Below are 14,337 nucleotides of genomic sequence, written 5' to 3'. Positions count from 1 at the left end.
ACCGGCACTATATGCAAAAACGTAAAAGCATCAAAAATACCCTAATCAATTTGATAAAAACAAAGTGGGATCGACAATCGTGTGTTTTGCATACCTAATGGCGTGCTGGTTGGCACGTTTTGCTTTTTGGCCCATTGCTTGATAAGCTAACCCGTTGCTGGTGAAAGGACGAAGCCGAAACATAAATATGTGATCGGAAAATAGGCAAAATTACCCCCAACTGACGGAATGAGGAGAAAAATTGACTCCAATGCAACTGATCCGACAGTGGGACAATCTAAATTGTAGGTAATTGATTTGTCCCAGGATAACACTAGGAAGGTGACGCAATGTTAAAAGTTATTTGCTTTTGGAGTACAGTCCAAAAAATACTAGTCAGAGCAGAGCGAAAAAAGCGCAACTTGGAGGGAGGAGCATGGAAGGAAAGTTTCGCCTGACAGCTGAAGAACGATAGCGTAGAAATGATTGTACATCCAATGGATTGTTATACACTATTTAACAATTGAACTATTTTGATTTTAGTTTTTCATCAATGTTGAAAGAGCAAATCCATAAAATGAATCGGATATTTACCAGATAGGAAAGCAATGAGCATAGCAGAATAAGAGATAGAGACAGAGAACCCCTACCAAATTCGAGACAGGGATATCAAATTGAGTAAAGAGCGAAGAAAATTATACGCAGACAAGGCATTACTAAGCCATTCTACCTATTTTTCTATAAAATGAAAAATTGTAAGAGATTAAACGAGATGAGCAAAGTAAAACTAAAGCAGATAGATGACAGCCAACCAACCAATTTGGCCCAACCAAATCACCAAAAAAATTAAAAAATATAAGCAAGAGGCTGAGGATCTAGGACTAGATCAAGGGTGTCCCTGCATACGACACTACTGACGGAGATAAACTTGTTTCGCATATTATAGATTTTAATAAAACAAAAAGATCCATTTCCTTGTTTGCTGTTGAAATGTGCACTATTACGGTGTTAGCATTTGTTTCTCAGTTCTTCCGAGCAAACTTACGGTGAAATAACTTGAAAAGGGAATAGAAAAATTGCTGTATACTACATCTTAAAACAACAATCCCTTTATTAGTCAATTTATTTACTTTTCAGACTGTGTGTTGGCCCTGGCATCGCGTAGCTGTTCACTATGTACATATCACGGAAAGAAACATAAAAGTTGGCTAACACGCGGTATGGTGATTTTTGATTGTACTTATTTTCTTAAAATAATCCATCCGGAAATAAAATACATTCCGGTTGTTAATTTGTTGATGCTGTTGCTGTGGATTAAGCCGAAGTGAAAACCAACCCATAACTGGCCGTGTAGCTATCATCCTTATCGAGCAACGTGTCGCCTCAAAAGCAAACACGTGGAATACATATTGACTAGGAAACGGCTGCTGGCAAATTGACAAGGTGAAAGATTTTTGTGTTGCTCATTGGTGTAATGCGCCCTCACCAGGCTCAGCCCGAGAGCCTCCTACCGAAAAGATGGCTTAATATTGTTTGCGGGAATCATTTTGTCGAAAAGCAGTGCATCAAAAAATCATCTTGATGTAGAGAGTAAAAGTAGATAAAAATATGCTTAACTATCGTCAAACATTAGGGAATACCTCAAAATGGGGTTGACTAATCGATTGCCGGCATTTCAACACTCTAGAGCTGTGCTCTGCAGTATAAAACAATTTGCTTCAAATACCCTAGCACACAAATTTCATACAGCATACCACGTTCGCCTTTTCAAGGTGTGGTGCGTATTCTAAAGCATAGTTCCTACCTTCTATATGCTCAGTTTTTTGCCACGTCCTAGACGAGCTCATTGGACAGACAAAAAAAAACCCGAAAGGTTTTCACTCTTGCGTTTCGTCTTTTAACCGTTGCCTGCTGTTGGACTGTCGGATTTGTTGCTTTAGTTGGGCCGTTTTTAGTTTGGTCATCAGCTGTGTCGACTGATAAAGCCAGCTTCCCTGTGGACGGTGCAAACGAAACGTGTACTTTCTGAAAAGCGGTATTTTGAGCAGGTCGATATTTACCACCATGAGCATACAGTTTAGCAGAATGGGGACTGAAAACACCACCGATATGAATAAGCCTTTATCATCGAAGTACTGCTGTGCTGAGAAAAATCTCCAATTAATCGCCGCATACTCGTTGATGCTTTCCGAAAAGTATACTAGCAGTACTAAAGTAAAGCGAAGAAAAACGGGATAGCGTGAGTAATATCGATCCCAAACGATCGATAAGACGTATTGTTTGGCTTACACAGAACGAAAAACAAAAACACTTGGAAATTTCCGTAGTTTCGCGTGAGCAGCGCCGTCGAGGTTATGCAAATGTGAAACGTTATTAATCCAATCAACCATGGGTCGTACCAATCAATCTGTAAGTTGAAATACGAGAAGATAATTGAAGGAATCGCGAAACGCGACATTCTTAAAAACGTTTCCAAACGAATCAATACCACTTACACTAGCTAGGAACGTGACGAAACCTTTTATCTCATTAATTTCTATCCATGCTGGGTCCACCATTGCTACGAGCAAAAACTAGAACACACTCTATACCAATTCCAGTTTTCTTCAAAAAAAAGATACAAATATGAATAACGCACTGGCAGCAACAGAACGCTCACCCAAGCAAAATAAGTTCAAACGTTCAGTACAAACTACAGCAGTAGAACACTAACTGGGCAGTTGATTGTACAATCCCTTAGAAGCGTTCTTGATAGCAAAACACAATGGAAAATGGCATGAAAAGCTTATGGAAATTCTACGTGTTTACGTTTCTTCTTATCGTTTGTTCCCTTTCACTTCTTCTTGAGTCACCATTCATGGCAAGGTCTTAATCAACAAATTATTCATAGCGGACGTCTTTAATGACGCATTATAGTAAATAATCGGTATCGGTAGCATTATCGTGAATAATAATGTGTTCTGTATTATGTACTGCGGCACTTAAAAAGTTTCCTAGTAGTAAACGGCAGTCATTTAAATATATTTAACTTTGTAAACAATTTACGCTATTCGCCAACATGAAACTGACACTGATCATGCTTTAAATGTCAAAACTATGTTTATATGTAGCAGCTGGGCGATTATTTTGCTTTGCACAACCGGCAAAATCACCCTTCTCCTGCTACCCGCAACATCAACAAACAACTCTTAGCATAGCATGAACTCGGAACTGCAGCATAAAATATTACGTGAGCTAGTAACATGAAGTGTTAAAGTGAATATACTTACACTTCCTTGACTATTTATGAGAAACAGCTTTACATTTGGACTGAAAATGTTCTATCAACTGCCAAGATAAAAATCTTTACTTTTACTCTAATAATCTTCATTATATTAATTCTTTGAAACTGTGTAAAAGAATATTGGGAGGTTTGCCTTGTGAAGCCTTTCATGAAATCGTAATTTTTGTGCAGAATTGCAAAATAAAACAAATGATATGAGCCAGCAAGATCGTACGGATCAATTGAACAAGGTTGCTAAAATTTATGTTAGAATACGTCTAATGTTGACAACCGCTACACATTGCAGCCAACCGCGGATTCGCTGTCAAAAGAGCATGTTTCTTTCTTTTCGCTAAAGTGCGTTCACGAAGACGTGTTGCGACTTCGGATTTAGTCTGCAAATAAAGGTGTTTATCGAGTTCAATTTTGAATTGGGTGCATCGCAAAATGCTCTATATCCTTCGTGCTGGCTAACGCCGCTTCAGTTACCAGTGAAATCGCTTCAAGGTTCAGTTTATAACGCTCTAATCGGTTCGTCGCTTAGCCACAGAATGATGTGAGGTTATGCTTCAGTATGTGTACTAAGCGCCGCAAGATCCTTCGGCTAACGTTTCGTCGACGTTGCCACGAACCATGGAACGAGACTGGACCGTGAATTGAAATCTCGGTGGCTCAATATGTTCTACATTCTAATGCATGTGTTACATGGGGTATTTATTTTTTAGATCGATTCCAAGATGACCACTGCAACCATTCGTACCCGTCGCTACATGAGCAATCGGCTGCTGTGCCGCAAGCAAATGATCTGCGATGTATTGCATCCCGGACTTGCTTCGGTTCCGAAAAAGGAAATCCGTGATAAGCTTGCCGTCATGTACAAAACCACCGCAGATGTAGTGTTTGTGTTTGGTTTCCGCACGAATTTCGGAGGTGGCAAGTCCACTGGATTCGCCCTGATCTACGACACGCTTGACCATGCGAAGAAGTTCGAACCCAAGCACCGTCTCGGTCGTCACGGACTATACGAGAAGAAGAAGATGACTCGTAAGCAGCGCAAGGAACGCAAGAACCGTATGAAGAAGGTGCGCGGCACCAAGAAGGCGAAGGTCGGACAGGCCACCAAGAAGTAAAACCCTGGCTAGCTGCGGTCTGCCCGTCGCCTGTGCCGTGGTGGTCGTCGTTCAGTCCGTGTTTTAAGTTTATATGTTTTCTCTTGTGCGGAAAAATGGAAAACATTCCGCAAAAGGAATGAGAATATAAGCAACAGTACCATATAAGGAGAAAACGTATTTTTGGCTTTGAATTCGTTCTGTGCAACAAGTGTGAACAGTGTTTATTGTGTCAGTTTTGATTTCTTTTTGACGGGTTTCTTGTCTTTTCTCTTCCCTGCCGTTTTATCAGCAGATTCTGTTTTGCGTTTCTCTATCAGTTCGTTCAGCTTGTCCTGAGCGACGAATTTCCGTTTCTTAAACTTCCCGTCGGATGCGGCGGCTTGAAAACGCGAATCATTCACCACCTGCGGGTCATTGATCATCTGTTTATCGCGTCGCCGGCGTTCTTCATTTTCCTGTCGTAAGCGCTCTCGTCGCGCCTCCTCACGGGCTTTTGTTTCCTCCTTCCACTTTGCTTCCATAACGTCCGGATCGAGACCTTCCTGTATCCATCGCAAGCGACGATATTTGTGCTGACGCTCATCGAAGTCCTTGTTGTCTAAATTCATCTCTGCCTCTGCCCGAGCCACCTTCACCTGCATGAATATTCGCTGGACGAGCCGGTCTTGGAAAAAAAACATAAAAAAGCCATCAACCATATGCAATTTTATTGATGACACCGGGTTTACTTACCGTCCACCTGGTACTCTGTAAGCCTCGTGTTAATGAGAGCTTCAATCTCTCCCAGCGCCTCTAAGTCTCTTGGAAATCGGAGGATCGATATTGCCATTCCGGATCGCCCGGCACGTGCTGTCCGACCAACACGATGAATGTACTCGATCGGGCGCTTGGGAAGCCGATGGTTCAGCACCAATTGTACGTCGTGGATATCCAGTCCACGGCTGGCCACGTCCGTTGCGATCATAATTCGCACGTGCTTTGATTTGAATTTGTTGAGAGCCGTCACGCGTTCCTTCTGCCGGAGGAACCCATGCAAGCACACGTTATCGAATCCGAACGAGTTCAGCGACACCGACAGAATCTGGCAGTCTTTCTTCGAGTTGGTGAATATCATTATGCTGGCATCCTCGTTCTCTTCTTTGTATTTGCGCAAGGCTTCTACCAGAACCGTGTCACGATCGTAATCGGCGCACAGTAAATACCGCTGATCCAGTGTCTCCACCGTGGCTACATGCGACTGTTCGGACCACTCGAATACATCGTTCGCGATTGGAAACACAATCGACGTTTTGAGGAAATCCTTGAGCGTAGCGGAGAAAAACAAATTTTGCCGTTTCTGCGGCAGAAAGCGATTGATCACCTTCAGGTCATCATCGAAGCTTCCGGAAAGCATCCGATCCGCTTCATCGACCACTAGAAACTGAAGCGCTGCAAACGAGTATGTATTGCAGCCGGTCAAATGGTCAGCTAACCGGCCGGGCATGGCGACGACTATGTGTGGCCGTTTCTGTAGTTGCTGGCTCTCAAGTAAATGATCGGTTCCACCCGTCACGACGCAAACACGTGCATTCATCGGCTGTCCGGCAACGATGAACTGCTCCGCTATCTGATGCGCCAACTCATGGGTCGGTGTGAGCACGAGGGCAAAATTGGCGGTAGGTTCTTCGCTAAGCTTCTGTAAGATAGGTAAGGCAAAGGCAAAAGTTTTCCCCGAACCCGTTTTAGCCGCACCGATACAGTCCTGTCCTTCAAGAATACGTGGGATACATTCGACCTGAATTGGTGTCGGTCTTCGAAGTCCTAAAAATGCACGGAAGTATTGTATTTACATGTTACCAATGCTATTCCTAATCTGCTGTTGCGTACCAAGTTTTTCGGTTTGCCGTGTGATCCAGTAGCTCAGGCCAAGGTCGGCAAATTTTTTCTCCGTCCAGAGACTCATTTTTTCGCAACATAAATAACACAAAACTAACGTAATGGGTTAATTCATAAGAGTATTGAATTTCAATTATTCGGACCATTCACTTGTGAATTGCACGCGTGCTCAACCTAAACAAACCACAGTTTGACAACAGCTGACGAACGAGTAGACAATGTAAGGTTATGATTACACTGATGCTTTTAAGGTTAAAATATAGCATATTTTTCTAAAGAATACAATAGTTTATGGTAATTGTGAAAAAGATATGAAAATGATGAAAATTCCCCTATTGAAATTATTTGTTTTTTAGGAAATTAACCAAAACAAATTGATTCAAACACGAATTTTGTCGTAGTGTAAATTTACCTCGACCTCTAAGAACTTTGACTGATAAGATTAGAACGTACGGTACCGTCATAAAGAGGAAAAACAAAGCATTGCACAAAAATTAGTCCTAACGCTGAAGCTAGAGTCGCTGCTCTTTTTCACATAAGTATAACATGGCTTCGAAAGTTAAGGTGATTGAAAGTGGGCACATTAAATGGCGGCGTCTTCTCACGTACATTGCTTTCGCATGTTTTGAAACAGATTGGCATCATCGGTGGTTCCGGCCTGGACGATAGTCAAATCATCGAAAACCGCACCGAACGCGTGGTCAACACACATTTCGGCATTCCGTCGGATGTTCTTATCGAGGGTAAAATCGCTGGCGTGGATTGCGTTCTTTTGGCACGACACGGAAGAAACCATTCCATTATGCCGTCCAACGTCAACTATAGAGCCAATATTTGGGCGTTGAAGACGCTTGGCTGTACGCATGTGATTGTGTCTACAGCAACAGGCTCTCTGAAGGAAGAAATACACCCGGGCGATATCGTGGTTCCGGACAACTTTATTGACCGTACAACGAAGCGCGTACAGACGTTTTACGATGGTAATGAATTGCTATCAGGCGTGTGCCACATCCCGATGGAACCGGCATTCTGCAATCGAACGAGGGACGTCCTCATCGAAACCGCCAGGGGTATCGGGCTGAGTGTACACGAGAAAGGCACCGTTGTCACGATTGAGGGTCCTCGTTTTTCCAGCAAAGCTGAAAGCAATCTTTTCCGCCAGTGGGGTGCCGATCTTGTAAATATGACTCTGGTACCGGAAGTTGTGCTGGCGAAGGAAGCAGGCTTGTGCTATGCCGCCATCGCCATGGCTACCGATTATGACTGCTGGAGGGAAACGGGTGAAGATGTCAATGTTGCAGATGTACTGGCAACGTTCAAGAAAAACGTCACCAAGGTAACAGATCTTATAATCAACACTATACCCAAGATAGCCGCTCTCGATTGGACGGAAACGATTGAGGAGTTGGGCAAGACTGTCAATACCAGCATTATGCTTCCACATTCCAACTAAATGGTGGCTAACAGCAAAAACCAAATAGGGCGGTGCTTCGATTTTTTCCAACATCTGCTATGTGCTCCAGTCATCGCAATGGCACGGCGGAACTAAGTGTTTGAGCAAGCTCACAAGGTTGAAGCAAACGAATCATATGCCTAGTCAATTGAATTCTCTTATTCTATCTGTCTCTGCCATTTGTGGATCTGTCTATCGGTACTGTAGAACACAATGCTAATTTTCCGAAGCAAAAGTATCTTGTTTCGAGCACAAACAATTATTACCGTTTTAAGCAACCAGCAAAGAAGCAACATTACTGTCGAGATTTCAAATAATAAATAATTTGTAAATTTAAATTGGTTTCACCCATGATTTATTTTTTGCTTCTATTGCGTTATGTAAAAGCACAGCAGTGCCCTGCTGCTGTCGCTTATTTCTCAGGAAACTTATTTTCATCGCAGAGTCACAATGTTCCGATGGTTTGGGTAATACGGATAATCTATATTTCATCTAACGACTGACGAGCGTAGCAACAGGTACCAGCCAGGAGGTACTTTACCTTTACTAAAGGGATTTAATTTTCTAGTTCCAGCTTTATAAGCTTCTTCTGTGGCAAATTTACTGGGTCCAGCACTTTGGTGATCAAACCGGTAGCCACGGTTTTCCCATTTTCTCTCACCGTGAACGATTGCGCACGTGACATAACCATTTTTTTAAGCAGCGTTAACTTTATAGCACCGTGATCACCAGGCATGAGCATATCTAGTCCAACCAAATCCACCCGACATGGGACGTTCCACGTTTTGCTGAACAACTGCTGAATGTATTTAGACGTTAGCGGTTTTGACCTGCCACCCTCGTTCTTTGCCAGCAGGTACATGGATGCCTCGAAATGGTTCGATACGCGCTCACTTCCGGCCGCACACAGCAGCATACCGCGTTGCACGGAATGAATTTTCACTCCACGTAATAGCGTGCCGATATTATCGCCAGCTTTTCCCTCGCTGACGTCTTTCTTGAACACCTGCATTCCACCGATTGTAGTGCGTATTTCCTCGTCGAACCCTAACAGCTCCGCCTCGTCATTTTTCTTCATAATACCTCGTGCCAATGTTCCCACGACAACTGTACCTCGGCCGGGAACGGTGAAGGCATTGTCGATTGGGAGTAAAAACGGTGACGTAAGGTCCCTGGTCGGCGTGGGAATGTACGTATCGATCGCGTCCATAAGCCTATGGATCGAGGGTTCACCCAGTTCTGACTGGTCTCCCTGAAGTGCAAGAAGCGCTGAGCCAACGATGAAAGGGCTTTCAACGCCATCAAAGCCGAAATCGGTCAGAAGCTCACGAAGCTCTATTTCAACCAGCTCGATCACTTCATTATCGACCTGATCCGCTTTGTTGATGAATACAACTATCCGGGTAACTCCAACTTGCCGAGCTAGTAGCAAATGTTCGCGCGTTTGGGGCATTTGACCGTCAGTAGCGGCCACGACTAGAATGGCACCGTCCATTTGTGATGCTCCTGAAATCATATTCTTCACGTAATCAGCGTGCCCGGGGCAGTCGGTGTGAGCATAGTGGCGCTTTCTCGTTTTGTAGCCGATATGTGCCGCATTTATTGTAATGCCTGAAACATAAATAGAAAATATATTAATGGATGCGTCGTCATTAGCCACTAGGTTTTATCTACCTCTAGCCTTCTCCTCAGGTGCTCGGTCGATCTGATCGTATGAAACGTAGCTGGTGTCACCATCCTTCGATAGCACCTTTGTGATTGCAGCCGTGAGTGTTGTTTTACCATGATCCACATGGCCGATAGTTCCTACATTGCAATGTTCGTCCTTTTTTGGTTTGCTACTAAAATTTCTCGGTGCAATGGCAGTCCAAAGCCTGTATCCGTTGGGGCTTTGAGCTGGTGATGCAACTTTTGAGCAGGGAGCACACAGCGATAGTTGCGTGCAGTGTTTAGCTAGTCGAGATATTCTGTAGTTGCAAAAAAGCTTTCTCATAACTAAAGACATTGCTACGCAGTCTAATATACCGTAAAACTAACGAATCAATAAATACTATAACGAAATTTTGTTTGTTTTGATTACCCTTTGCCGGGATTTGACGTTTCTAGATTGTACGGCCTGCACGAAAAATCGGACATTTCAATTCGATTGTTATTAGCGCTGTGAGAGTCGTCAGCTGGGCAAAACTATTTTTACAGTTAAAAAACTTCAAATTAATTTGGTAAACAAATCGTCGCCAATAACTAACAAAATATGAATATAAAAAGCAAAAGAAAGGTAATGAAAGAGTACACAACTGGACGATCAACCAAAATCGACGTTTCCTGTAGCAGACTAGGCCCATAAATTCTTCCATGTATGATTTGAGTTTAAAATTTTTTATTGTATCGAATTATTTTTTCTAATCTCTTTTTTCTCTCGCATCAGCTATTCTAATAGCACGTCTAGATGCACAATGACATAGCTATACCCTTGGAAAATTGTTATCCTTATCCTTAACGTCCTAAAAGGATATTAAGCGATATATACTTTGCAATGCTTTGAAACGCGCAGGTTTATTCTAAACAACGGCAAAACACTCTCTAGAGTAAATGATGTGGATGTGTGGTTGCTCCTAACATGATTAAATTAAGATCATCAGCCGGTCAATTTGAATTTCGCTACAATGTAAGTCGTTTCGTGCGATGTCGGCCAACCACCGACATACGGTGTAGTGGTGCGGCCTTAAACTGGCCAGCACCACAATGTTGAGCCGGTTTCGCTCTAATCTATGCGCCCGCGCAATGGTGTGCGTATATACGGGCGGGGATACACGGGCCCCATCCGACAGATCCAACAAGTCGTAAGGCAGGTTTCGATCCCGGCGGTGCGTTCTTGCCAATTGTCCGTTCCATCTCAGCTGCCCTTGTCTTCATCGATCAGAAGACGGAGTATTCTAGTGATCTCAGCCACATATTTGTCGTTATCCTGCGGAAATCCTCAACATGGCCCTTCGCGTACTGACCCGTGCCTCCGGCAACCAGCAGCAACAACAGCTCAAGATGCTAACCGATATGTTGATCCGCTCGTTCAGCAGCGGATCAAAGAACGTCGGTTTCATCGGTCTTGGCAACATGGGCACCCCGATGGCGAGCAACCTGATGGCCAAGGTAAGTCACGACCTCTGCCATTGGCATTACGTAAAACGGCAAGGGTCCCGAGAATACGCACGAACACTCACGTGTCCGTTGCTTGTATGATGAAAAAACCGCCACGGGTGCGTCTTAATCGTGGAGAGGCGAATTTTTATCATCGACGGCGTGATAAGGGCGTGAATATCGCATTCATAAAATTCAGATTCGCCGCAATGCGTGGAGGCTCGCCGCGATAGAGCCTTTAATCTGCCGTCTGCCAGGTTGCGTACACGCATACACGCAAGATCGTGGTTCCCATCTGGCGTGGTCGGAAACGTGTACCGAGTTGGGGAAGCCACATTCTGTCGCGAGGCTCCCAATGTTGCTAATTACTGATAAGTTGTACCGATTCTGCATACACACACTCGTGAGAGAGATTCCTTACGCTGATTCGGTGGATCTAATCACTGTCGTGTGATAAGATCACCTTCTCCGCCACCCCCAAGCATGCCTCGGTACGGGTATGGTGGAGCGAATTTCTAACCTATTCTTAGTCGACCTTGAAAATTCATTCGTTACGTCTCGACGCGTTTTCGCGTCACGAACGCAAACTGCGGTCATTTGCACGGTGGCGCTAGAACGAAAGTGAAACGGCCACGGACACATGTTACCGTGTTGATGAGTGGCGTATGTTCGGCTCTACTGCGCAATTACGGAAGGGGAACGTTTTGATCTGGATATGTCCGTTTCGTTGTTTCCAAACAACATGGTTGTACTAGCGGGTATTGCGTACATTCAGCATTTCCTTTGCACTTGTTTCATATCGTCTATTATTATCACATTAAGTGAACAGTTTATTATTTAATTTTTATTTTGTGCACTAATTGGAGGTTGAGATGTTTAAGCTTATGATTTATCAACAGATTTGAGGGCTTGATATCCACTGTCATCATTTAAATTTAAATTTCACAGGGCCACAAGCTGCATGTTTTCGATATCTCGAAGGAAGCGAAGGATTCACTGCAGGCGAAAGGTGCCGTCTCGTACGACAACGTGGCTGACCTGGCCAAGGCGTCCGATTTCGTCGTGACGATGCTGCCGAACAACGACATTGTGGCCGACACGTACGACACCATTATCGGCGGAGGTGGCATCAAGAAGCAGACGATCTTCATCGATTCCAGCACGATCGATCCGAATGTGGCGAAGGCAGTAAGTGTTGTTATTAAGCTTTAATCGATTCTACATAAAGCAAATATTGAAACAACGATTTTTCTTTTCCGCTTTAGGTACAGAAGAAAGTGCAAGCAGCTGGCGCCACGTTTGTCGATGCCCCAGTGTCGGGTGGTGTCCCCGGAGCGAAGAACGCCACACTGACGTTCATGGTCGGAGGCACGACCGAAGAGTACCAGGCGGTGAAGGAACTGCTGGAGGGCATGGGCAAGAAAATTACGCACTGCGGCGGGTACGGTATGGGCCAGGCGGCCAAAGTATGCAATAACATGATGCTGGGCATCTCGATGTGTGGCCTGGCTGAGTGTATGAATCTAGCCATACGCCTTGGACTCGATGCGAAGGTATTTGCGGACATCGTGAACGCGTCGACAGGCCGTAGCTGGGCGTCGGAAGTGAACAATCCGGTGCCTGGCATCATCCCGACTGCACCAGCTGCTAACGGGTACGCTGGTGGTTTTGCTACTGGGCTAATCACGAAGGATCTCGGCATTGCATCGGCCGTTGCTACCAGTTCAAACTCCCCGATTCCGATGGGCGCGCTGACGCATCAGATTTATCGTACGCTGATGGCAAAGGGATTGGCCAACAAGGACTTTTCGGTGGTATATGATTTCCTCAAGAACACTGAGGGCAAGTGAGCGACGAATGCCATGGTAACCGGCCAGCGGCTTTGCTCGCAAAATGTAACAGCCATCAACGCACACGAGTCTTCCAGAGCATGCATTTATGAACGTCAATAAACGGACGTTTAGATTTTAACTCTAGCTATTAGCTGGGCATCAAAATACTGCTGATATCCCTTTGGTTTATTTTTTGACGGTGTCAATATTTAGCACATCTTGTCTGAAAATAAACTCCTCCGCGTATTCTTCAATGTTGCAGCTAGCTTCGCATGTGTAACACACAAGAGTGCCCCAGTCCAGCTGATCGTTGCCCAAATGGTTCAGGAGCTGGGGCATGATTTGAAATTCAAACTTTCTGGCACTGCCACAACGACTGCAACCCGGGATGTCTTTCGGGAAAACGGGTGATAGCCAGAGCGGCTTGCCACCACGCTCGTATCGCAATACTTGTTCTGGATCAACGGCAATGCGCGCTTTGAATTTGTCGAATGTTTTATCCTCCACCTGGTCAGCAGAATATTTGTCTAGTTCTGCCTCGGGTAAATCGTCCAGTGTTCCAGCTTTACCATCCTGTTTCAGGCGTTCCAACTCCTCCATTTGTCGCTTTGCGTTTTCTTCTTCTGAGAGTTTTTCTTTTGCTTCCTACATCAATCGACATATAAAGCATTCGTTTTAAATGTTGCAACTTTGAACACTGAAAAGGAAGTTACATTTTAATCTTACATATTCTTCTGCTTCAGTAATGATATCGAATTGTGGGAGAAGCAAGGCGTTTTTGCTGCAGGAAGCTTCCACGAGCTCCCCTTCTACGCACGCGATTTTATGATTAGCTTTCCAATCGAACCGTTGGTGCGATACGCCGCAGTAGTTTGCTGCTTTACAACGGGAGCATAGTTTAGGTCCACGGCAACCGCAAACGACACATAATGGAACTGGTGACTTTACGGCGGGCTATATGAGTGAAGGAACGCTTAGGATTACAGGGAACGTTTGCCAGAAAATACAACATATTACCGATTCGATTGAATCATCTGGTGGATCATACTCGTAGAATTCATTCCTTCGTGGTAGCTGACTTCTTAATACTTTCATCGTTCTAAAGTGGTACATACAGTTCAGTCGAGTTTTAGATCCCTAGATTAATCATCATTTTTTACGAGAATATATTACCGCGAAGTTGGTTCGGGCGATTGATTACAAGCCGCAGCAAGACAAACAAAAACATACAAGGTTCGGTGGAATCCATTTTCATTTTCTTCTGCAGGAGCGTATATCTAAAAAAAGAATAATGAATACATCGAAATTACCACATTTTAAAAGTTAAAAGATTTTGAATTACCTGACAAAGAAACCCAAGCGGTTCCTTGCACTGTTCGCATAACAGTTCTTCTGGTTTAGGAAGGTTTTTCAGCTCCAACCAAGCCGGTTTTCCACCAACTTTGCTGCAAAAGAACTTATTCGTTAATTTCCACGATTCGCACGTTTCTAGGAATCCTAAATCGACCGAAGTGGTTTCCATCGTTGGAAAGCCAGTCGAGCTGTTCTAAATGAACTATTATTCCTTCTCTAACACAGGCAATCAATAAATCAGTAAAATCGGATTTTGAGATAATGTTTTCAGCACTTTTTTAGTTGATCAGTAATCGTTACTATAAGAAAGTACTATCAATGACCAAGCGCGTAACA

At 44.0% G+C, this 14,337-nt stretch overlaps 7 protein-coding genes across 7 annotated transcripts; 3 read left to right on the top strand and 4 right to left on the bottom strand.

Moving 5' to 3' along the window:
• Nucleotides 1-824: 824 nt before the first annotated feature.
• On the bottom strand, nt 825-2,563 carry LOC128722475 (transmembrane protein 18). Its single transcript, XM_053816139.1, has 4 exons — nt 2,475-2,563; nt 2,269-2,386; nt 2,040-2,188; nt 825-1,973 (listed from the first exon to the last, which is right to left on the bottom strand). Exons 1-4 carry the CDS (start codon nt 2,535-2,537, stop codon nt 1,857-1,859), a joined length of 447 nt encoding a protein of 148 aa, XP_053672114.1. The 5' UTR covers nt 2,538-2,563; the 3' UTR covers nt 825-1,856.
• Nucleotides 2,564-3,578: 1,015 nt separating this feature from the next.
• Nucleotides 3,579-4,530, top strand: LOC128727582 (40S ribosomal protein S24). The gene is made up of 2 exons (XM_053821511.1): nt 3,579-3,648; nt 3,967-4,530. The coding sequence occupies exon 2, from the start codon at nt 3,979-3,981 to the stop codon at nt 4,369-4,371; it is 393 nt and encodes a 130-aa protein (XP_053677486.1). The 5' UTR covers nt 3,579-3,648; nt 3,967-3,978; the 3' UTR covers nt 4,372-4,530.
• A 44-nt stretch (nt 4,531-4,574) lies between these two features.
• On the bottom strand, nt 4,575-6,295 carry LOC128724856 (probable ATP-dependent RNA helicase Dbp45A). The gene is made up of 3 exons (XM_053818578.1): nt 6,220-6,295; nt 5,086-6,153; nt 4,575-5,017 (listed from the first exon to the last, which is right to left on the bottom strand). The coding sequence occupies exons 1-3, from the start codon at nt 6,293-6,295 to the stop codon at nt 4,575-4,577; spliced, it is 1,587 nt and encodes a 528-aa protein (XP_053674553.1).
• A 429-nt stretch (nt 6,296-6,724) lies between these two features.
• Nucleotides 6,725-7,967, top strand: LOC128723555 (S-methyl-5'-thioadenosine phosphorylase). The gene is made up of 2 exons (XM_053817308.1): nt 6,725-6,792; nt 6,863-7,967. Exons 1-2 carry the CDS (start codon nt 6,775-6,777, stop codon nt 7,679-7,681), a joined length of 837 nt encoding a protein of 278 aa, XP_053673283.1. The 5' UTR covers nt 6,725-6,774; the 3' UTR covers nt 7,682-7,967.
• Nucleotides 7,968-8,084: 117 nt separating this feature from the next.
• Nucleotides 8,085-9,686, bottom strand: LOC128725460 (elongation factor Tu). The gene is made up of 2 exons (XM_053819208.1): nt 9,356-9,686; nt 8,085-9,292 (listed from the first exon to the last, which is right to left on the bottom strand). The coding sequence occupies exons 1-2, from the start codon at nt 9,684-9,686 to the stop codon at nt 8,238-8,240; spliced, it is 1,386 nt and encodes a 461-aa protein (XP_053675183.1). The 3' UTR covers nt 8,085-8,237.
• Nucleotides 9,687-10,531: 845 nt separating this feature from the next.
• On the top strand, nt 10,532-12,787 carry LOC128727357 (probable 3-hydroxyisobutyrate dehydrogenase, mitochondrial). The gene is made up of 3 exons (XM_053821261.1): nt 10,532-10,828; nt 11,765-12,004; nt 12,082-12,787. Exons 1-3 carry the CDS (start codon nt 10,664-10,666, stop codon nt 12,664-12,666), a joined length of 990 nt encoding a protein of 329 aa, XP_053677236.1. The 5' UTR covers nt 10,532-10,663; the 3' UTR covers nt 12,667-12,787.
• Nucleotides 12,788-12,825: 38 nt separating this feature from the next.
• Nucleotides 12,826-14,170, bottom strand: LOC128727356 (programmed cell death protein 2). Its single transcript, XM_053821260.1, has 5 exons — nt 13,991-14,170; nt 13,822-13,925; nt 13,666-13,747; nt 13,375-13,602; nt 12,826-13,293 (listed from the first exon to the last, which is right to left on the bottom strand). Exons 1-5 carry the CDS (start codon nt 14,168-14,170, stop codon nt 12,835-12,837), a joined length of 1,053 nt encoding a protein of 350 aa, XP_053677235.1. The 3' UTR covers nt 12,826-12,834.
• Between the last annotated feature and the right edge of the window lie 167 nt (nt 14,171-14,337).

Source organism: Anopheles nili, chromosome 3 (genome assembly GCF_943737925.1).
Source record: "Anopheles nili chromosome 3, idAnoNiliSN_F5_01, whole genome shotgun sequence".
NCBI classification, from domain to species: Eukaryota; Metazoa; Arthropoda; class Insecta; order Diptera; family Culicidae; genus Anopheles; species Anopheles nili.
This window is presented reverse-complemented; position numbering and strand designations above follow the sequence as displayed.